A 21,750-nucleotide genomic window follows, 5' to 3' on the forward strand; every position below is an offset into this window, starting at 1 on the left:
CGCACCCGGCCGCTTTCTTTCATTTATTTAAGCAATTTGTTTTTTCTGTGCTAAGAATGAGCCAGATTTATTATTACTCTTTCCCCCCCACCACCCTTTGCTGGCTTGGCTTTATGTCAGTCACACTGGCCAGAACAGGGTAAATTTTTTAGCTTCTCTGCCTTAGGGAGAACCTGTCTTTATTGATTAAAAGTGAGATGATATATCCAGTCTTTGGCGTCATGTTTCTATGCCACCTAGACTAGGGGAGCGGTGAGCACCTTTTCTCTGGAGCCTGCCTCTCCTGCCTGTGTTGAGTATCAAGGCTACAGGGCCAGCTGTGGGAGCCTGCAGGAAAGGGTTTGAGTGCCTGGTATGTACGAGCTCTGGGACAGAGCTGTGCCCACTGGGGGCCGCTGTCTGGAACCATAGCCTTCCTGGTGAGACGAGAGGTTCTTTAGAGAGCTGAAATCATGCCCTCCCAGGGCAGGCAGTTTCACCAACTTGTGCTTTGGGAGGAGTGGATTCTGCCGGTCATGGCAATGGTGCTGATACCCGCATGGTCACCCCTCCGGTCGCTGATAAGCTGACCCACCTCTGTGGTCATGAGCTGGACATGAGGACCTGTGGTAGTTCCACAGGCCTTTGCTGCAGAGAGGGTCCTCACTCAGCTGCAGGTGGCACGGTGGCCACCTTGGCACATGGGGTCACGTCAGTGGCTTGACCGCCTGGTGCCTCCTGGAGAGCAGCCGCTGGCCGTTACCTTAGATGTTCACATCTAAACCAGCTCCAGAGGTTGCAGTGAAAACTCCCAGCCCTGTTGGGGACTCCTTAGTTCAGCTTGGCACAGAACCTCAGAAAACAGTAGTTCTGTTCTGGGTTCTTCCTTCAGAACTGATTCCCAGTGCAGGGAAGGGAGCCAGAGGGACTGTGAGGTCGGCTGAAGCCTCCTGTGCCTCCCACTCGAGCTGAGGGCCATCTGTCTCCTGGGCTTCTCCCTGTTGTGTTCCCTGGTGCTGTGCTGGCCTTGCCGAGGCTGGCCCCGGCTCGTTCCCTGGACTTCCTTGGGCCCCGCGCTTGACCCCTGTTCATTGAATGCCATTAGGGTCCTGCCATCGCTGGCTTTGCTCTCCTTTAGCACCTTGTAGATGTCCACACGTGCTTCCACCCTCCCACCCCACACACGACGCAGCATTACCCTGGCCAGCGGCTGTGTTTTGCTGCAGGTTCCTTGCTGTAGCAGGGACGGGACCCCACCTCCTGCCCTGTCTGGCCACCGACTTCAGCAGAGGCTCGGCTGCCATGAGGGATACCAGTCATGGGAAAACTGGCCTCCCTTGCAGATTCACAGAGCAAGGTGGTTCTCACAGAGAAGTCAGTGCCTTTTTTGTATCTTATCTTTCACCACCAATTTGTTTCTTAACACCCAAGGAGCAAAGTGCTAGTGATGTTTGAACTGTAGCCTGGGGCTCTCGCTCCCATGGGGGACTCCTTGGGGAATTTCCTAGCAGGATCATGTATGTGCCCCTGCAGGGGGTTGTGTCTGCCGAGCACATCCCATTGTGTGGCAAGAATGGCTGAGGTCATGGGCTCTGCCTGACTTGTGCCACTCACAGCTGCTGTCCACGCAGGGCCACGCTTGGGATCAGCCTTCTTCTTGTCAGTGCTACTTTGACTAATTGCCTGAGGCACGGCCGGAGTGACTTGCTATTTTTAGAAGCTAATTGAGGCTTCAGATGCCATCTAGGTAATGAGGAGAGATTTAAGGAAAGCTGTATCTAAGCTCCAGCAAAGGCGGACTCTTCTGTCCCAGCTGTCACTTCATTTCTTTGGCAGATTCTTTTCCTCCCAAAATAATTGGTTGATGTATTCAAAACTGAGCACGCCTTCTAGTTAGAGGGCCAATTTGCAATGTGTAGAAGCCGAGATGGGGAGAGAAACAGGCAATTGGAAGAATTCCCGTCTTTGTGCTTAGCACACGGTCGGGGGCGTGGCTCAGGGCTGCATATCCAGAGGCCCCAGGAGGACCTGGGGTGGCTGGAGCTAGAGCGGGACCTGGTGTCAGAAGCAGGCGGGGCCAGGGATTCCCGAGAAAGGCTTGAGGTGTACTTGAAGTGAGCAAAGGGTTTTGAATGTTTTTTATAGATGGGTCTCCCGTCTGTGTGAAGAGATTGCAGGGTGCCGGCGTGGGAGCTGAGGCCCAGGCAGAGGCTTTGCAGAGTCCCAGGAGAGGGCGCTGCAGCCCGGACTGGTGTGTGGGTGGGAAGGCGGCCGATGCATTTCTCTGCTGTTTTTCTCCCCGCTGAGCTTGGGTCCTCATGGAGGGCGGATGGCAGACATTTCGCTCGGGGACCTGATGCCTATGCATCTGAAAGGCTTTCCCAGGTGCCTGGGTCTAAGAACCACCGTCTGCCTTTGAGTAGAGTTTCTATAAACGTAACATTCACCGATGGGTAGAAGATGACCACAACTCTAAAATCACAGGGAGCTTTTCAGAAGAAAATAGAAGAGCACATCTGTTCCCATGGACTATGCTGGCAGGTGACAGCCGCCTAACTTCTCAGCTCACACCTAACGGTGTCTGTCCAGTGATAGCTGCTTCAGCAGGGACAGTCAGAGCAGGGACAGTCAGCAGAGTGGAGTGAGCTGGCTTGTGGGGTCGTCTTCTCAGTCTTCTCAGTCTCCTCCTATGGGGCCTGGGAGAAGGGAGCGGCAGATGGCCAGGCCCCCACCACAGGTCATCGAGGTCACCTCCAGGTGGCTGCCGCGGAAGGCGGGTGTGGGGGCATGTTCACACCCACTCCGGGGGCACATCCTGGCTGCTGCACACCCTTCACCCCTGTGCGATGCTGGGACTGCATGCTCAGGCACAGTGGGGGGCCTTGCTGCACTCACTTATCGGGGAGCTCTGGGATGGTGGGTGCACCCTTGCCCTGGGCTGGAGTGACTGATCTCTGTGACCAGATCTGCGACCGCATCAGTCCGCCAGCGGAACCAGGCGGCGCGTGTTCATCAAGACCATGGCCGTGTTCATGATCAAGATCATGGGCGGCTACTGTGGCTACCTGTCCAACATGGGGGGCTCGTGCTCGCATACATTTTTGAAGAGCCCTTCAACATCAGGGATCTGCAAGTATGTGAACATCAGGGATCTGCAAGTATGTGAGGGGGCTGGCCCCGGGGGGCCGTCCCCTTGGGATCCACCCGGTGCTGCGGAGCGAATCATCATGTCTAAGGTGGTTTGCTTTTCGAGGGGGCATGGAGACGGAGGTGCTACAGAGCAGGCCACGCTTGATGCCCTTCGCATAGCCCAGGTGCCTCTCCCGAGTGTCAGGTGATGGCGGACATGCCTGGTTGAAGACCCCTTCTAGTCTCTTGTGTGAAACACAAGCTTGTTTTTTTGATGTAGTCTGTTGTGTAGTTAGTTTTCTCACTTCTGTCAAAAATGATTTGAGCACCTCTGCTGACAGTCACCACCCACGTCTGAGACTGGCTCTGAAAGTTGCTGCAGCTTCTTTTAAATCTTCAGGCCTCTGCGTCTGCCTCTAAACTGACACAGACACGGCTGTGGTTTCTTGGCATCTGTGGCTCTTTTAGGGAAGGGCGTCGCCGACCCCGGGGTCTGCCCCTGCTTGGACGGCACAGCAGAATCCAGGCCTGGACCCTGCAGTGTTCAAAGTTGCTAAACTCCACGCAGGATGACAGGCCTTGGCAGATAAAGTGCAACTTGAACAATTGTCTTTAGTTAGTTATATAAATAAATATATAATATTATATGTTGCTCTGTCACCCAGGCTGGAGTGCAGTGGCACGATCTCGGCTCACTGCAACCTCCAACTCCCAGGTTCAAGCAATTCTTCTGCCTCAGCCTCCCTAGTAGTTGGGATTACAGGCGCATGCCACCATGCCCAGATAATTTTTGTATTTTCAATAGAGATGGAGTTTCGCAATGTTGGTCAGGCTGGTCTCGAACTCCTGACCTCGTGATCTGTCCACCTTGGGCTTCCAAAGTGCTGGGATTACAGGCATGAGCCACTGTGCCCGGCACCATAGTCTTTTAAAAAGTTAGGATGTTACTTGTTTCTGAGCCAAATAGATCAAGTAAAAAGGGCCTTGGTGTTGTCACTAATTATGGGACATGTGAATCATGAATTTCTTCACTGTGTCAAATTAAATACTTGTGGAGTCATTCACAGCGTCGTGATGTTTCTGTCAGCAGTGGGTCCCATAAGATGATGATGGAGCTGCCCCAAACAGGTGTACTGTTTTTTATCTTTTATAAAAATATTTTTTTCACTGTGCTTTTCTACATCTAGACATGTTTAGATACACAATTGCCTGCAGTATTCAACAGTCCCAGACATTCAGGTTTGTAGCCAGGAACAACAGGTGTGTGGCAGACCCTGCCTCCTGGGTTTGTGAGAGTTCACTGTAGGATGTTTGCACAAGGCTCAAGTCACCTAGCAATGCATTTCTCAGAACCTATCCCCCTGTTATGTGAGTCATGGCTGTATTTCAGAAACCTGTCCGAAGATCCTGCCTCACCAGCATTCAACATGACAAGGGCTTTAAGAAGAGAAATTATGATTTGTTGTTGAGATAGAGTCTCGCTCTGTCACCCAGGCTGGAGTGCAGTGGCACAATCTCGGCTCACTGCAACTTCAGCCTCCTGGGTTCAAGTGATTCTTCTGCCTCAGCCTCCCAAGTAGGTGGGACTACAGCACCCGCCACCACACCCGGCTAATTTTTGTATTTTTAGTAGAGATGGGGTTTCACCATGTTGGTCAGGCTGGTCTCAAACTCCTGACCTGAGGCAATCTACCCGCCTTGGCCTCCTAAAGTGCTGGGATTATAGGGGTGAGCCACCATGCCTGGCCTCCTACTTTGTGAAATTCTGCTGCCATGCCCAGTGACAGATTGATTAGATGTAAAAAGGTGTTTCTAGTGGCCGCCGTGAGGGCTGCTCACCATGCCCTGCGCTCGGCATTCATCGCTGCAGACGTGCTCTCCCCACCTGGGGGAAGCTCCCCGAGACCCGAGCCATGAGAGCTTGCAGCCTCCTTGGCGACGCTCTCCACCACGCATGGTTGGCACTTCCCGCTTTGCAGAGCCTGGCACATAGTAGGTGGTTAGCAGAAGTTTATTGTCTGATTAACAAAATACTCTTTTCCAGTCCAATATGGAGCACCTGACGGAGAAGATGAAGACCACCATCCAGAGGGGCCTTGTGCTCGGGTGAGAGAGAGACCAGGGCTGATCTTACAGTCACCATCACACTGCGGTTCTTAGATTCTGGTCTGTGACTTTGGGCTGGATGAGTGGTCATTTCTTTGCCACTGGAGTCACTACACGCTGAGCAGATGCCAAAGAGAGTCATGGTGCATTGCTCTAAAGACTTGCCTGCATTTAGACAACTAAAATTTTTGCTTTATAGTCTTACTCTTTTAGATATCTCACAATCATTTACTCTAATTAGCACCTGATGTTTATGAAGGAAGAAGGAAATACAGTCATCCCTCTTCGCCTCAGGGAACATGTCCCAAGACTCCAGTGGGTGCCTGAACCTGGGGATAGTACCTGCCCCTGTATACATGAGGGGGGGTGGGTAGTGATAATCGTCTGATAACCAAGGTGGCTACTGAGTGACTTGGGCAGGAGGCACAGACAGCATGGAGACTTTAGGGCACAGGGATGATTCACATTCTGGGTGGGACAGAGCAAGACAGCACGAGATTTCATCACTCCCTGTTAGCTGGGCTTAAGTGAAATCGACATCCTGTGTCAGTTTGTTGTGTCACATTATATGTCGTATATGTTGTCACTATACAACAAAATAATCTGGAGTATACGCATACTCCCAGTTAGCTAGGAGACTGTTTTCTTGAGACAGAGTCTTGCTCTGTTGCTCAGGCTGGAGTGCAGTGGTACCATCTTGGCTCACTGCAACCTCCACCTCTTCCAGGTTCAAGAGATTCTCCTGCCTCAGCCTTCCGAGTAGATGGGACTACAGGCGCCCACCACCACGTCCAACTAATTTTTGTATTTTAAGTAGAGATGGGGTTTCACCACGTTGGCCAGGCTGGTCTCAAACTCCTGACCTCAAGTGATTCACCCACCTCAGCCTCCCAAAGTGGTGAGATTACAGGCGTGATCCCCACCATGCCCAGCCAAAACATCTAAACTTTTAAGTCATGCCAAACATCACCAGCTTTAGGATTCTTTTGTTGGTGAGGTTTGAGTAATGGGGATTTTAAGGGAACTGTCAGCTTTCATGAAAACAGTGACACCCCCATTACTTGGAAATGCTTATTCAAATTAAGTTAAAAACTGGAGCTTCCTAAGACTTAAAATGGATTATCAGACATATAGTAAGTATACTTGACACTCACCCCCAAATCAGAATGAGCTGGAATGAGCTGCATGCAGGCACACAAGTGTTATGAGCTGAGCCTGGGACGCAGTGGTCCAGGATTCCTAACTCGCGCACATTCCTTCCTCACCACCTCCTATTCTTTATACTTTTAAACCAGAGCCCGTGAATTTCAGAGAGCTCATGAATCCCCTGAAATGATGAAATAGTAGGCATATGATTTTGTTAAAGAATCCACAATGGTTACCAGATTCTTAAAGCTGTGACCCATCCCCACCCCAGATGAGTTTATGAAATCCTGATTGAAGATTTTAAAATATTGGAGACTGTGAGTTGACTCGTTCCATTTATTAAAATCCTCAAACACTTGATACTTTTGCTTAACAGGCTGAGTTCAGGCTACAGGAAACAGATTTTGTTTTGTTCTGTTCCAGCTATCCATAAAGACCTAGAAATAAAAACATGAATTCTGTGAAGTAGAAATCATCATCTCTATTTAACAGCAAAGTGTTACTGTATAAGTGGTATTTCGTATGACTCTAACCACCAACAGCATGGGGCCCCCTCTCCATTTGATAGAAACTTTGGAACTAAAATCTCTGCCAGAGCTATGGAGTGGATCACTGCAAAACTCAAGGAGGCTCAGGGCAAAGGTAAGAGGCCATCTGCCTTGGTGAAAATGCTGTCTTATTGGGGAGAAGTAGGGTGCTGGTTCCTTCTTCAGTTCAGTACTGAGCTGCGTGTGATGTTTTAACTCCTACTGGTCTCTGAGCGTTGCTATTTAACCAATCTTGGATTCCTGGGATAAAGTCAGCTTGGGCGTGCATGACACATTCTCTTTTATCACTGCTAGATTCAACCTGAAGTTTTGTGTAGGCTTTTTGCTCTGGAGATCCTGAGCGTCAGCCCGCAGCTTCCCTCAGTTTAAGTGGGGCCTTCTGTGTCTTGGATGTTTGGTAGGACAACCTCCTTGTGACTCCATCCATCAGAACTTCCAGTTTTGAGGAAGAATTGGCTGCTGAATGAATTGTTCATGTTTGTAGAACTATGCATGCTTTTCCTTAAATCAGTTTTGTAAGTTACATATTCTACCAAATCTTCAGATAAACTGAAAAGTTTTAAAAAACATGACATTTTTTATGATACTCTTGTTAATGGTTCCAACATGGCTGGTCCCCACTCAGGAATGAGTGGCTATTTGTGCCAGCATCTTTCTCACCCCCACCCCCCTCAGCTTTCTTCAGTCATACCAGATGTGTGCTTTTATTAGGGCAAACCATTATCACTGCCAATGTCCAACTTAGAAGAATGACAGTTCACAAAAAACAGTGATGTGTGAATAGTTTCAATCAGTTTGTCTTTTTGAAGAACTGATTCTTTCTACATCAGTTTTCTTTTGCTAATTTAGCTATGGATGCTTCTCACGCCTCAGTGTGTGTATTCATGAGCATCAATTTCTTATTAGTGTTTTGCCGTAATTTAAAGTAATTTCCCTATTCCACTATTTAGTGAAAAATTCTCTCCACTGAAAGAAAAAACAAAAGCTGCTTTCCAGGAAGCCATCAGCGCAATCCTATAAGAGCAGAGCTGCACAAGCCCAGACCAGGCAATGGCCACACTGTGCGGCTGTTCTAAGCCTCCCCTGGGGCTTCCAGGCCAGGTTCAGCATGGTTCCCGGGAATCTCACTTGTCATCTCGCCCCATGATTCTGCTCCCCCACCTGACCATGTGACAGGGGGGTGTTAATCTTTTTTTTAAACCTTTTATAGGAAAAAAATTGACCACCAATGATTTCGTTTGTGTGCTGGAAATAAGCCAAAGAAACGTTATTTTTTAACCTGTTGCAGAGCTGAAGAAGCAAACGGATTTTGAGTAAGTTGGGGTCTTATTGCCTTAGCAAACCCAGTCAATGTGAGTACAGGATGGGAATGGCCATTGATGTTGCTTTTGGCAACTCATTCAGGGGTTTGAGGAACTAGATTTTCTGAAGCTCAGATAAAAAAAATACTAGGTCTTGGCCAGGCACGGTGGCTCACACCCGTAATCCCAGCACTTTGGGAGGCCTAGGTGGGTGGATCACAAGGTCAAGAGATCGAGACCAGCCTGGCCTGCGTGGTGATGCAGACCTGTAGTCCCAGCTACTCAGGAGGCTGAGGCAGGAGAAATCGCTTGAACCCGGGAGGCAGAGGTTGCAGTGAATTGAGATTGCACCACTGCTCTCCAGCCTGGTGACAGAGCGAGACTCTGTCTCAAAACAACAATAAGAAACTACCACTCAGTCTTTGGGAAGAAGTTTTAGAAATATAAAAACAATGGTTTCATTTGACCCTGAAATTGGCTTTATCATCTAGTTGATTCAACCGACCCTACAACCCCCATATTTCTGGCAAGAGACCGCTCACTGTACTGGACGTGGCATCTCAGCTTCACTGCTGTCCCCCCTTCCCTCCAGAGGCACAGGATACCCAAAGAACAGTGGTGGCTCAAGCTGCGGCCCCTCATGAAGATCCTGGCCAAGTACAAGGCCAGCTATGATGTGTCGGACTCAGGCCAGCTAGAGCACATGCAGCCCTGGAGCGTCTGACCCAGTCCTGCCTGCGTGTGCCTGCAACCATCTGTTTTTGTAACACTTGTTATTTATCAGCACTTTATACAAGTATTAACATTAATCCCTAATCAGGAAGTACCTGTCACCCCACCCGTGTGCCCCACCAGCTCCAGTGCGTGCTGTCTGGACTGTGTCTCATGCTTTCAGATGTGCATATTAACCGTTTGCCTACAACTGCAACAGTCCTCCGTTTTAGTTTAAGTAGGAGATTAAAACCTCAATCTATAGGTGGTTACTAAAGGTTTTCTCAGCAGTTGTGTGGGCAAAGATTATAAAAACATTTTTTAACAGGGATCACTGAACTATGCACAAGTCATAAAAGGAGAACAAAGCCAGTAGTTTACCCAGGCCAAGGGGAATGCCATGTTTACTTACCATTCATATTTGCCATGTGTCAATTTCCATCCACAGCAGCAGGCCAGGACCCTGGGCCTCAACTCCAGGCTCCTGCTCTCCTTAGTAAAAGAACACATAAATCTTATCTACTCGGCCTCTTGATTGCAATCCTAGCTGCATGTTAAAACCACTAAGGTAGGGGTTCAAAAATCGGATAGCCAGCTTCTCGTCCAGTCTCTTGCCAGAGTAGACATGGGTGCTTGGGTGACAGCCCTGCTGCCCTCGTGGGCCCCCCTCCTGTAGGGACAGCGTTTCTGCCTCTTGGCTCTAGTCTGCAAGAGACCACAGCTGTGCCTCAGAAACAGGGGTGGAGAGCTGTGTGGAGGGAGAGGAGACACCAAAAACAAGCTGTTGGGGAAATCAGAGTCCAACGGCCAAGAAGAGCTGGCGTGGAGGCTCTTTCTGGTTCTGTAAAGATGAAGCGAGCGCTTCCTCACCCCAGCCCACCTGCTTCTCAGGCCTGCTTCCATCCGGCCGCCCCGCTGAACTTCTGTCTGCTAGGAGGACACTCCCACAGGGCCTCAGTGTGATCGAGTTTCACGAATCAGCACAGGCAGACATGGGACACCTTTGTGTGCCATTTTATTTTACTTCTGTTTTTTTAAGTAGCATTTAGGGCCTTTATTAAAATAATGACTCAAGCAGAGGTTAAGTCACAGTTGCCCTTTGTTTTTAGATTCTTAAATATTCTAGATTAAGATTGACTTGCCAGTCAGTGGCAACACCTTAAGAATGACATAATGTTCTTGGAAAAAGTAGTATTTCTGACTTTTCATATTCAGCTCTAGAGGCTCATTTTCTCAGGGGCTCCTGCACAGTTGGGGGTGCCAGGGCCACTCATCTGATGATCCAGGATGGGCCCTTGGCAATTTTGGGGTTCTCGGGTCCAAGTATGGCCAGGCCATGTGTGCTCTTCCCAGTGCCGAGGTACCTGAGAGGAAGGCAGGCAAGGTCAGCGAGGACAGGCTTCTGCAGCAGTGCCATTAAGGCCTCCAATCCCAGACGCTGTCTCCCCACTCACCTATCGCTCACGGCCAGGAGCTTGTCCTGGCTGACGGGGAAGAGCTGCTCCCTGTGGGCCCGCTTCATCTCATCTGAGAGGCCGCACAAGAAGTAGTCCATTCCTAGAAGGCAAATCACAGGCACAGTGGAGCCGCCACCCAGGAGCTCGCACAGTGGGCTGTGCACTCATGTCTCGGAGGGGACAGGTGCATCTCACTTATTTCACATACGTGTTTCAACAGAGATGTGTCTAACAGTCCAGAGATCACACCCTGACCCCTACCAAGGCCTGCTTCTGCAGCGTGGACGTAGTCGGGGCCACATGAGGCTGATAATGCTGTGAGCAAAAGTGGCTCTACAGAGTAACGTGGCCAGGCCCGGGCAGTGCCCACGTCGTCTTTCCACCCTAATGAGCCCGGACACTGCCGTGGGTTGGCCCCACTAGGCCTCAAGTCAGTAAAACTGAAACGACAGGATGCACTCTTCGCCTGGATGTCGGGAAGCGTGTTTCGAAGGCCAATGTTTAGGGTGTCAGACATGGAAATCGTATCACAGGCAAGGACCGAGGAGCCAGAAGCTGGTGCTGCTGCCTGTGCATGAGGGGAACTCGGAAAACAGCAACATCATCTGTGAGGCTGTGGACTGAGATTCTCACTTTTATACTCACAATACCTTTGTCTGAAGGAGCGACAGGAGCATCTACGGTTGAGAAGACAAAGTTTGCCTTCGTTGATGTCTTGCTGTGTGAATTTTCCAGACTTTGCCCAGTCAACAGCCTTCCCAAAAGATTAGAGCGTCTCTATTGTATTTGGGTTCCTAGGAAATCCAGAGAAAAACAAGCATTTTACCAACGGACAAGTTTATCACAAACCTGTGACTTAACAGTTCAACATCTTCTATGCGCTAACAGCTCTATTTTACATCTGATCTAGTCCAAACAGGCCACTGACAAATTGCTCAATTACTCTCAGTGAAAGTTTCAATCCGGTCACATAAGACTTTCAACATGTTTTCCCTCTTAGACAAGGTCTGTCTGCATAACGTCCTCCCTAGATTATTTAAATCCACCTCTCTGTGACCTCATCAGGAGAGGAAAGGTGTGGAGGGTGGGGGCAGGTCAAGATTACAAGGAAATTACAGAAGGCTCACATGGAAAAATCAAGCCAAAGGTTTTCATTTAATCTCCCTTAAGACACACCCAGGGCAATACAGGAATCAGCCTGAGGGGGCCGATCCAGACTTCCCTTTGTGTAAATGGAAAGAGCCCAGCCCTCCCTTCACCCTGACTCAGAGCTGCAGAGGGGCTGTGAGCTGCTTCCCCATCCTTGTCTACAAGAGTGGCTTCTGGCACAGCAAGGGGGAGAACTCAGCAGGGTGGCAACGGCTACCGACTTCTCTACCTACATGCCCGCCTACCTACCTAATCTATCTCTGCATCCACGAGCCAGGGTCTCACTCTGTCGCCCAGGCTGGCGTGCGGTGGCATAATCTGCTCACTGCAGCTTCAACCTCCCTAGGCTCAAGAGATCCTCCTGCCTTAGCCTCCTGTAGCTAGGATCACAGGCACTTGTCACCACGCCTGGCCAGTTCCTTCTTAAAAACTGCCAGAATACAGGTTCTCTTGGGCAGCAAAGCCATAGACAATCAAGAATTTATTGTAACAGTGTTATGTTTATGAAAGCTAACAATTGCGTCCACATCAGGCACCTCCAACTGAAATGAGCTAAGAATGCTCTCAGGCTGTATCGAAGCCCCTCACCTGGGGCCTGTGTTCCAGGCCCCCCCAGAGCAGGGTTGCAACCTCAGCCACTATGGATACTGTGTTTTTTTCCTATACCTATGAAAAAGTTTATAGATCAGGTGCAGCAAGATATTAAAATACAATTACACTAATAAAAGTTATGCTAAATAAAACAAGCATTCTGTGAACAGAAGCTCTTAGATACCCACAGTGTATCTGACGACCTAGATGGCTACTGAGTGACCAACAGGCAGGTACCATAGACAGCGTCAGCTTTCATCCCACTGCTTAGAAGAAATGTGTATAATTTAAAACGTTGGAAGTATTTACATCTAGAATTTTCCATTTAATATTTTCAGACCGAGGGTGACTGTGGGTAATAAACCATGGAAATGGAGGCACTACCATGTTCTGCCAAAATAGGCTGGCTTAAGCCAGGGTTTATTGAAGGCAGAAGGCTTCCCATTTAGGCTGCTGGTCCCAATCCTTGCACCAGAAAGGACATTGCTGGGTGTGGCTAAGTGCTCGAGAAGTGAAAAGCAGCACATAGAACAACTTTTGTCTAAAGTTCACTACAGTAGAAGAAAATGACACTGATAATCACGAGCCGGAGACTAAAACACCATGTGCATCCCAACGTGTGAACTAGAGCAAAGCTCACCTGTAAGAGTCAAGGGTGAAAACCCCACTGTGGCTGAGTTTTGCGCCTCCACTGTAAGCGCCACCTTTTTCTCGAATTTCTGTATGCAGAAATTTAGCAGTCATCAAACGTGTAAGGATTTTAAGACAAATGATTTAAAAATACAAGTTAAAAACATAGCTGATTTTTAAAAAAAGCATAGACAATGAAGTAATTATTGGATTAAGTAAAAATGAAAAGTTGTAAAATAATGCCATATAAATTATAGTCCCATTTTTTTGGTCTTAAGAGATGGGGTCTCGCTCTATCGCCAGGATGGAGTGCATAAGTGCACTCACAGCTCACTACAGCCTTGAACTCCTGGGCTCCTCCCACCAGTCTCCTGAGTAGCTGGGGCTACAGATGCGTGCCACCACGCCTATTTTTACAGTTTTTGTAGAAGCAGGGTCTAGTTTTGTTGCCCAGGCTGGTCTTAAACACCTGGCTTCAAGAGATCCTCCTGCCTTCAAGGTGCTGGGCTTACAGGCATATTTTTTTAAAAACTAAAAAGCACAATTTTCAAACAGTTGGATTACAGGGTTGAATGGAGAGGTGGTGGGAAGGGAATCTAACACTTTCAGCACCACACTGCTTACCTTGTTCCAATGCATATGTGGTATTTTTAAAATCTGGTGAAGTAGAGCTTTCTATTGTAAAGGCAAATGTGCAAATGAACATTTAAATGTCTCACATCAGAATATGGAAAAAAAGGAAACTGAAGTCAAGCTCTTTGAGTTTTATAGGAATCCTTTAAGAAAACACTCTCTCCCCGATAAAGCACATTTCTAGGAACGGGGCTGATTTCCTCTGCCTTCCACTGCAAGTGGTGACATCACATTCTAGATGATTCTAGAACACGTCCACCTCCGACAGAAGGCAGGGCAATGATGGTAGCGTCTGCAGCAAAGACACAGGCTCCTTAAAGACGCCAGTGGCAAAATCAGCCCCAGGTCACCACTTCCACAGATGTGCCTTTTCCTAAAGCAGATGGAGTCAAATAGGCCAGGTGGGAAATCAAGGAAGGAGTGGGCGTGGTCCCAGGGGGCTGTGCTGGGAGAAGTCACAACCATGTCGTGTGGGCCCTCCAGGAGAAACCCAGCGCCACTCGGGTGACTGGGACACCATCAGTTGGGACCAGCGAGGTTGGAGCCAGACCCTGGGGGACAGAGCCTTCACAAGCTCCAGCAGGGATGGCGTTCCATCCGTCCATGCATTCTTCTTGAGAAATTTGTTGTGTATTAAAAACACATGCTGTTGAAAGATTGTAAAATACAAAAACAAGGAAAAAAAGAAAATCCCCCTGCCGAGGGGGAACCTCCACATTTTTGGTGTTCTCTGTCTACATTTTCCTATGGGATGGTGGAAACAGACACCACTCTTCTGCTGGCACAGCAGACAGATCTGTTTATCTCCTACAAATATGGAAAGTAATGAAGAGCTGAGCACACGCCTCTTTTCTACAGAGGAGCTCTTTCTGAGCCCCCACTGCAGCCCCACATTTCCTTCCGCCTGGCTACACACTTTCCCATCTGTGGTCCTACTGTGACACACGTGCACCCTGGAGGCCCGGCTCCTCCTATCAGGATAGACTGACCAGGCCTAAACCTGCCTTCCCCTCTCTACCACTCAGGCGGCCAGTGCGCCGTCAGTTGGGACCTGCGAGGTTGGAGCCAGACCCTGGGGGGTCTCCTCTTTGGTTTAGTCCCTCATGGGGGTAGCTGCCTGGGACAAGGATACAGGAAGTGACTTTCTGGGATATAACATGTTTGCACAGATCTGTGTCATCCATACCCAACTGATGGGTCCTCAAAGGTGCATGTCTGTGAGTCTGTCCTCCTGGTCTGGCCAGTTTCTGCAGATGGGATGAACAGGGATGAACACAGCCGAGGCAGAGCCACACTCTGGAAGAACAGGCTGGAGGGCCGGTCCATAGGCTGCAAACACCCTTGCCCCACGCCATTTTGGGAACAGACCTGACCCCCATTCTCGGCTGTGGCTTTGGCCGCTCAACCCAGGGCCTCCTTCCCTGAGCTTCTGACTTGTGTGGGGCAACAGGGGAGGCAAACTCCTCAGCGGGACTGCGAGGTGGCCTCCGGCCCTGCTATCTGCACACAGGCCTGCTGTGGCCCTGAGTCATTCTCTCCCCTTCCAGGTTTTACAATTCATATCACAGGCGGGATGTACACCCCTTGTTATATTGGATGGAATCTCGTCCTCTTTCAACCCGTATCTTTAGAACAATATCCCATGGGGGCTGTCCATCCCTTCAATATTGGTACTAATACCATCTTCTCATTTCCTAGATATCAGAAACTATCACAGAAGTGGTGTATACCCCTTGCAATATTGGTGGTAATATCACCTCTCCCATGTGGTTATTAAGGACAAATATTAAGGTCTTCAAAGTCTGCGTGCTATGGTGCCTCTCATGGGGGCGTTGAACTCTGTCGTGCTAGATTTCAGGGTGTCTGCCTCATGGTCATCTGTCTCACCAACAAAGACCCTGTGGCCAGATTCAAACCAGCAGGAACAGTGGGTCTTTGGCAGCAGGGATACCTTAGAGCTGAGCTGCCACCCGCCCTGAGATGGTCCCATGACACCTACTGTCTAGGTCAAGGTTGGGGCAGGGCTGGTGTCCTGAACTGCAGTGCGATGTGGATTGTAATAGCCAGGGGGGAAGAGGGGGTTGCTACTACACCCCATATCGCAAGGGGGGGCCTCACTCCCCTGCGATGTGGATCGTAATAGTCAATTACTCCCCACCACAATGAACGAATATCATTCTCTGCACTTCCAGATATTAGGAACCATAGCATATAATGGGTGTGTACTTTTTGGGAGACTTGGGGTAATGTCCCGTTTCCCCGAGTATTCGGAGACGTATCACAGGGCGTCTGTACACCCACTACTCTCTTGGCAGGTACATCATACTTTACCTACTGGAAATTAGGAGCAATATCACAGACTGGGTTTCAAGCCACTGTCATATTGGAAGTTATATCATGCTCTCCCCCACAAGTTATGAAGAATATCATCACAGGGGGATGTGTACCTTCTCCAGTAGTGGGAGTAGCAGCAGCTCTTCCTTTAGATGACAGGAACAATATCACAGGGTGGGTGTACACCCCGTGTAGTTTTGGAAGCAATGTCATTCTCTCCTAGGTTTTACGATTCTTATCACAGGCGGGGTGTATACCCCTTGTTGTATTGGATGGAATCTCATCCTCTTCCAACCTGTATCTTTAGAACAATATCCCATGGGGGCTGTCCATCCCTTCAGTATTGATACTAATACCATCTTCTCCTTTACTGGATATAAGAAACAGTATCACAGGAGGGGTGTACACCCCTTGCAATACTGGTAATATCACCTCTCCCCTGTGGTTAAGGACAAAATCCCAGGGTGGCTGTACAGTTCCTACTTTATTGGGAGTAATATCCACTCACACCCTGGATAAGAGGTACCGTATCACTAAAGAGGTGTCCACCCCCTTTGATATTGTCAGCCATGCCATATTCTTCCCTCCTAGATATTAGGAACGATACCCCAGGGTTGGGGGCGGTGTACACCCACTGCAATATCAAAAGTAATATCAGCCGCTTTCCCGCTGGATATTAAGAACTATATCACTGGTGTGTGTGCACCTTCTGGGATATTGGGAGTAATATCAGCCTCCACCCCGCTGCATATTAGGAACAATATACGGGGGGCAGGGTGGTTACAGCCCCTGTGATACTGAGAGCAATATTCTTTCCCCAGTACAGTAGGAACTACATCACAGGGGTCTGTACACCACCTGCGATATTGGGATTGATGTTATCCTCCCCCCCCCCCCCAACTGAATGTCAAAAACTATCACAGAAGGGTGTACACCCCCCACGATATGGCCAGTAATACCGTCTCTACCTTCGGATACTAGGAACATCACAGAGGGTGTGTACACTGCCCTGCAATATTGGGCATAATGTTATCCTCTTGTCCTGGATATTAGGAACAATATCCCTGGTGGTGGGAGGTGGAGTACATTAAGAACAGTATGACTGGGTGGGTGTACACCCCTTGTGATATTGGGTGTAATATCCTCTCTTCCCTAGGATATTAAGAACAATATCACAGGAGGGGTGTACAGCCACGGCCCCTGCATTATTAGGAGCAATAGCAACTTCTCCCCCTCTCGATATAAGGAACAATATCCCAGGGTGGGTGCACATCCCCTGTGATACTGGGCGTATTATCATCTCCCAACGTGGATATTGGGCATAGTGTCACAGGGGGATGTACACCACCTTCAATATTGGGAGCAATATCATCCTCTCCCCTCAGGATTGTAGGCAAAATATCGAAGGGGTTTTACAACTCGTGCTATATGGGCAGTAATATCCTCTCCCCACCTAGATGTTAGGAACTGCATCACACGCGGCTGTACACTTCTTGCAGTATTGGGAGTCATGTCATATCCTCTCCCATCATGGATATTAAGAATATTATAGAGGTGGATACCACCTGCCATATTGAAAAATATTATGCTCTCCCTTTGGGGATATGAGGAACAATATCGCAGTTGTGTACACCCCGTGATATTGGAAATATCCTTTCCCCTTGAATATAAACAGTATCACAGGATGCAGCACACCCCCTGTGATATTGGGAGTCATACTATTTTCTCTCCCTCTAGATATTCGGAACAATATCACGGTGGGTGTGTACACCCCCTGCGATATTGCCACTAGTATCGTCTCCCTCCCCAGGATAGAGAGAATATCACAAGGGAGTGTACACCCCCTGCAACATTGGGAGTAATATCTTCCTCTCCCCCCGCTGGCTATTAGGAACAATGTCACAGAAGGGGTGTACACCCCCTGCTCTATTGGGAGTGATATCGTCCTCTCTGTGCCTGGATATTAGGAACTATATCACTAGGGAGTGTACACCTCTTGCAACATTGAGACTAATATCCTTCCCCCCCATATTAGGGATATCACAGGGGTGGTGTACACCCCCTACGAAACCGGAAGAAATATCCTCTCCACCTTTGGCTGTTAGGGACATCATCACGGGGAAGGTCTACACCCCCTGCGTTATTGGGAGTCATATCCTTTCCCAACCCGGGTATAAGGAACATGATGATCAAGGGGACGTACACCCACTGCAATAGTTTCAATATTATCCTCTACCTCCTGGCTATAAGGAATAACATCATAGAGGGGTGTACACTTTCTTCGATATTGGGAGTAGTATCCTCTCCCCGCCGAATATCAGGAGCAAGTCTATTAATATTAATAATCATCGATATTAATCACAATATCGTAAAAATACTGGTTAAACTTAACGATTAGTATTAGTAGTATCACTATTAAAATATATCAGCAATGTTAAATACTAAGATATTGGTAATAAAATATTGTTAAATGACATCAATTTTATGCATGCATATTTAAAATAATCATGCATAATGGTATCCTGTTAATAGTATTGATAATTAAAATCGACAATTGATGTTTAATAATATTACTCCTAATACGGCAGGGGGTGTACACCTTCCTGTGATGTCGTTCCTAATATCCAGGGATGGAGAGCATTATATTAGTTTTTATATCAGTGTCATCCTGTGACACTGATCCTAGTATCTAGGGGGAAAAAGTATGACATGACTCCCCACATAGCAATGAATGGACAGCCACCTGGTGATATTGCTAATATTCACGGAAAAAGCATATATTACTCCCCATATCGCAGGGAGCGTACAACTCTTCTGGGATAGTGTTCCTAGTATCCGGAGGGGGAGAGAATAATTTTAGTATCGCAGGCTGTGTTCACCCGCCATGAGATATTAATAACCTGGGAGAGGATATGACTCCCCATAGAGCAGGAGGTGTACACCCAGCCTGGGATATTCTTAATATCTCAAGGCTGAGGTTATTACTCCCAGTATCGCAGAGTGTGCACCCTCGTGAGATACTCTTCCTGATATCCGGAGGGGGAGAAGATGGTATTAACACCCATATCGCAGGAGGTGAACACCCACTCTGTGATCTCTTTCCGAATTTGCAGGGGGAGAGAGGATATTAGTCCCAATATTGCAGATGATGTACACGCCCCCCGTGATATTGTCCTTAATATTCCAAGACACAGAAGCTGTTACTCCCAATATAGCAGAAAGTGTACACCCCCCCCAGTGATGTTGTTCCCATGATCCAGGAGGGAAGAGGCTATTACTCCCAATATCGCAGAGGTTATAAACACTCCTTTCGATATTGTTCCCAATATCCAGGTGGGGAAGAGGATGATATCCCTCCCTATATTGCAGAGGGTGTACACCCGTCTGATACTGCTGGAAATGTCTAGAGGGCGAGATATTACTCACCAAATTGTAAACACGCTGTGTGTCTACCGTGGATCCTAATATCCAGGGAGGAATAATACTCCCCAGGTCGCAGGGGGGTGTCCACCGTGCCTGTCACATTGTTTCCTAAACCCAGGGAGGAGAGGATGATATCGCTACCAAAATTGAAGTGAACACGCCCCGTGATATGGTTCCTAATATCCACGTTGGGAGAGGATATTCCTCTCAATGTCACAGGTGTTGTCCAGCCCGCCTGAGATACCGTTCCTACTATCCAGGAGAGAATATTACTCCCAAAAGTGCAGGGGGTATCCCCCGCCATGTGATATTGTTCTTAAGCGCTAAAGGAAGATATTCTTTGCACTGCAGGGGGTGTACAACCAAGTGATATTGTGAGAGGGTGAGGAACCCCCCCCCTCGAGGTGGGTACTAATAGCCACCCCCTCTCCCCCTCCTTGGCTATTAGGGGCCACCTCACAGGGGGGTGAGGCACTCCCCACGAGGTGGGGACTAACAGCCACCCCACCTCCCCCACTTAGCTATTAGGAATCATGGACTCACAGCCCGTTTACGATTTTGTAAGTAATGTCATCTCCCCCTCTGCAAATTATGAACTCTTTCCCAGATGGGTGTACACCCTCAGTTTGTACACCCTCAGAGTATGTACACCCATCTGTATTGGGAGTTGTATCATCCTCTTCCTCAATATTAAGAACAGTATCCCAGGATTGTATCTACTCCCTGCGATATTGGGTGTCACATCCTCACCTACCTGGAAATTAGAAACAATATCACTGGGGGCGTGTACACCTTCTGTGATATTTAAAGTAGTATCTCCTTCCCTCCTGGATCATGGGAACAATATCCCTGGGGGGTGTACACTTTCTGCCATATATGTAATAGTATTAACCCCTCTGCCTTGGAGAGTTATGAAGAACCATCTCACACGGGGGTGTACAACCCTGCTACGATATTGGGAATGTGATTATCCTCTTTCCCCCCTGCATATTTGGAAACATCAGAGTGAGTGTACCCCTCCTGCAATATGGGGATTGATATCTCTTCCTTTCTAGGTATTAGAAAGAATATCACACGGGGGTTAGAACTTTCTTCCATATATGGAGTCATGTCATCCTCTCCTGTTTTGAATGGCAAGAACAATCTCTCAGGGGGGATGCTGAGAAGTTAGGGGGCTGTCACCTGCCAGCATAGTCCATGGGAACAGATGGGCTCTTCTATTTTCTTTGAAAAGCTCCCTGTGATTTTAGAGATGTGGCCATCTTCCATCCATCGGTGAATGTTACGTTTATAAAAACTCTACTTAAAGGCAGACGGTGGTTCTTAGACCCAGGCACCTGGGGAAGCCTTTCGGATGCATAGGCATCAGGTCCCCGAGTGAAATGTCTGCCATCCGCCCTCCACGAGGACCCAAGCTCAGCGGGGAGAAAAACAGCAGAGAAATGCATCGGCCGCCTTCCCACCCACACACCAGTCCGGGCTGCAGCGCCCTCTCCTGGGCCTCAGCTCCCACCCCGGCACCCTGCAATCTGTTCACACAGACTGGAGACCCATCTATAAAAAACATTCAAAACCCTTTGCTCACTTCAAGTACACGTCAAGCCTTTCTCGGGAATCCCTGGCCCCGCCTGCTTCTGACACCAGGTCCCGCTCTAGCTCCAGCCACCCCAGGTCCTCCTGGGGCCTCTGGATATGCTGGTCGCTGTGTACATCACATTCGGGAGAGTGGGAGCCCCCAAAGGAATCCCGGTCCTAATGCCTGGAACCTGGGAATGTTCCCTCATGCGGTGATAAAGGTGAATCCTGAGGACTACCCAGGTGTGCCCTAAGTGCCACCACTGGCATCAGAAGATGAGGGGTGCAGAGGCTGAAGGCCCTGGAGCAGGATGCTGCACTCCCACATGGGAGGCGGCGGCTCCAGGGAACAAGGCGTGCAAGGCCCACAGCTCTGGGCACCTGAATGGGCCATGAGGGACTCTCCTGGAGCAAACACTCTGGCCTCAGCCCATGGCTCCCGCCCTCCAGAACTGTGGAAGTGAGTATTATTTTCCAGCCCCAGGTGTGTGGTCAGGGTCACAGCGGCCATGGGACACACACAGGCACCTTCCTCAGCTCTGACCCAGAGGGAAATGTCATTTCCTCAGGAAAACGCCACCTGGTTTCTAGGACCAAAGTTCCCTCTGTCAGGGGCTCTCGGCATACCCCATGTCCTCTCTTCATAGAAATCACCCCGGTGTCTCTCCCTGCAGTTACCTCGTGGTTATTTGACTTGCAGTTCTCACTAGGCTGCAAATTCCATGAGGGCAGGAACTGTGGGCTGGGCTCACACCACTGCACCATCAGCAGTACCCGGCTGAGCCCCCACAGCAGGCGCTCAAGAAATGCTTGTCTCTGAATGACATAAGCACAGTATTCCCCAGCCAGCCATCTGTCCGTCCGTCCGTCCATCCATCCTGGTCAAGGGCTGATCCTGCAGGATTCCCTAACCGGCCTCCATGGGACTCAGCCAAGAGTGGAAGCATGAAGTGGGGGTGTGGACTTGAGACTGGGAGCCACATGAGTCTGTGCACCAAAGTTTAACACCCACTGGGAAATTTTCACTTGAATACTTTG

General features: G+C 48.9%; 1 protein-coding gene and 1 long non-coding RNA gene across 9 annotated transcripts; one reads left to right on the plus strand and one right to left on the minus strand.

Annotated features, from left to right (window-relative positions):
- Positions 1-6: 6 nt before the first annotated feature.
- Positions 7-11,028, plus strand: LOC101012378. Of its 2 annotated transcripts, XR_004181829.1 has the most exons (4): positions 7-1,726; positions 5,153-5,214; positions 6,784-8,221; positions 10,598-11,028. It is a non-coding gene; the product is annotated as an uncharacterized LOC101012378 (long non-coding RNA). The 2 variants fall into 2 exon arrangements; XR_002519714.2 differs by lacking the exon at positions 7-1,726 and having other exon boundaries at positions 4,768-5,214.
- LOC108583997 (presequence protease, mitochondrial-like) lies at positions 6,683-18,142 on the minus strand. 7 transcript variants are annotated; one of them, XR_004181828.1, is made up of 7 exons: positions 13,372-13,864; positions 12,758-12,836; positions 11,028-11,171; positions 10,375-10,477; positions 10,123-10,284; positions 9,333-9,412; positions 6,683-6,797 (listed from the first exon to the last, which is right to left on the minus strand). XR_004181828.1 is itself a non-coding variant. In XM_031662600.1 (5 exons), exons 2-5 carry the CDS (start codon positions 10,473-10,475, stop codon positions 7,274-7,276), a joined length of 369 nt encoding a protein of 122 aa, XP_031518460.1. In that variant the 5' UTR covers positions 10,476-10,477; positions 11,028-11,131; the 3' UTR covers positions 7,249-7,273. The 7 variants fall into 7 exon arrangements, 1 of the variants encoding a protein (XP_031518460.1); XR_004181825.1 differs by having other exon boundaries at positions 9,801-10,284; XR_004181827.1 differs by lacking the exon at positions 6,683-6,797 and adding an exon at positions 7,257-7,367 and having other exon boundaries at positions 9,801-10,284.
- Between the last annotated feature and the right edge of the window lie 3,608 nt (positions 18,143-21,750).

Source organism: Papio anubis, unplaced genomic scaffold (genome assembly GCF_008728515.1).
Source record: "Papio anubis isolate 15944 unplaced genomic scaffold, Panubis1.0 scaffold797, whole genome shotgun sequence".
Classification (NCBI taxonomy): domain Eukaryota; kingdom Metazoa; phylum Chordata; class Mammalia; order Primates; family Cercopithecidae; genus Papio; species Papio anubis.

Excerpts from the sequence above, each read along its gene's own strand:
- LOC108583997 (XM_031662600.1), bottom strand. The coding sequence starts at position 10,475 with ATGGACTACTTCTTGTGCGGCCTCTCAGATGAGATGAAGCGGGCCCAC. Across the intron at positions 10,285-10,374 it reads CTCCTGGCCGTGAGCGATAG|GTACCTCGGCACTGGGAAGA; the intron begins GTGAGTGGGGAG and ends CCTTCCTCTCAG. Across the intron at positions 9,417-10,194 it reads GGCCCATCCTGGATCATCAG|TAAGGAGAGCAGGAGCCTGG; the intron begins ATGAGTGGCCCT and ends GTGTTCTTTTAC.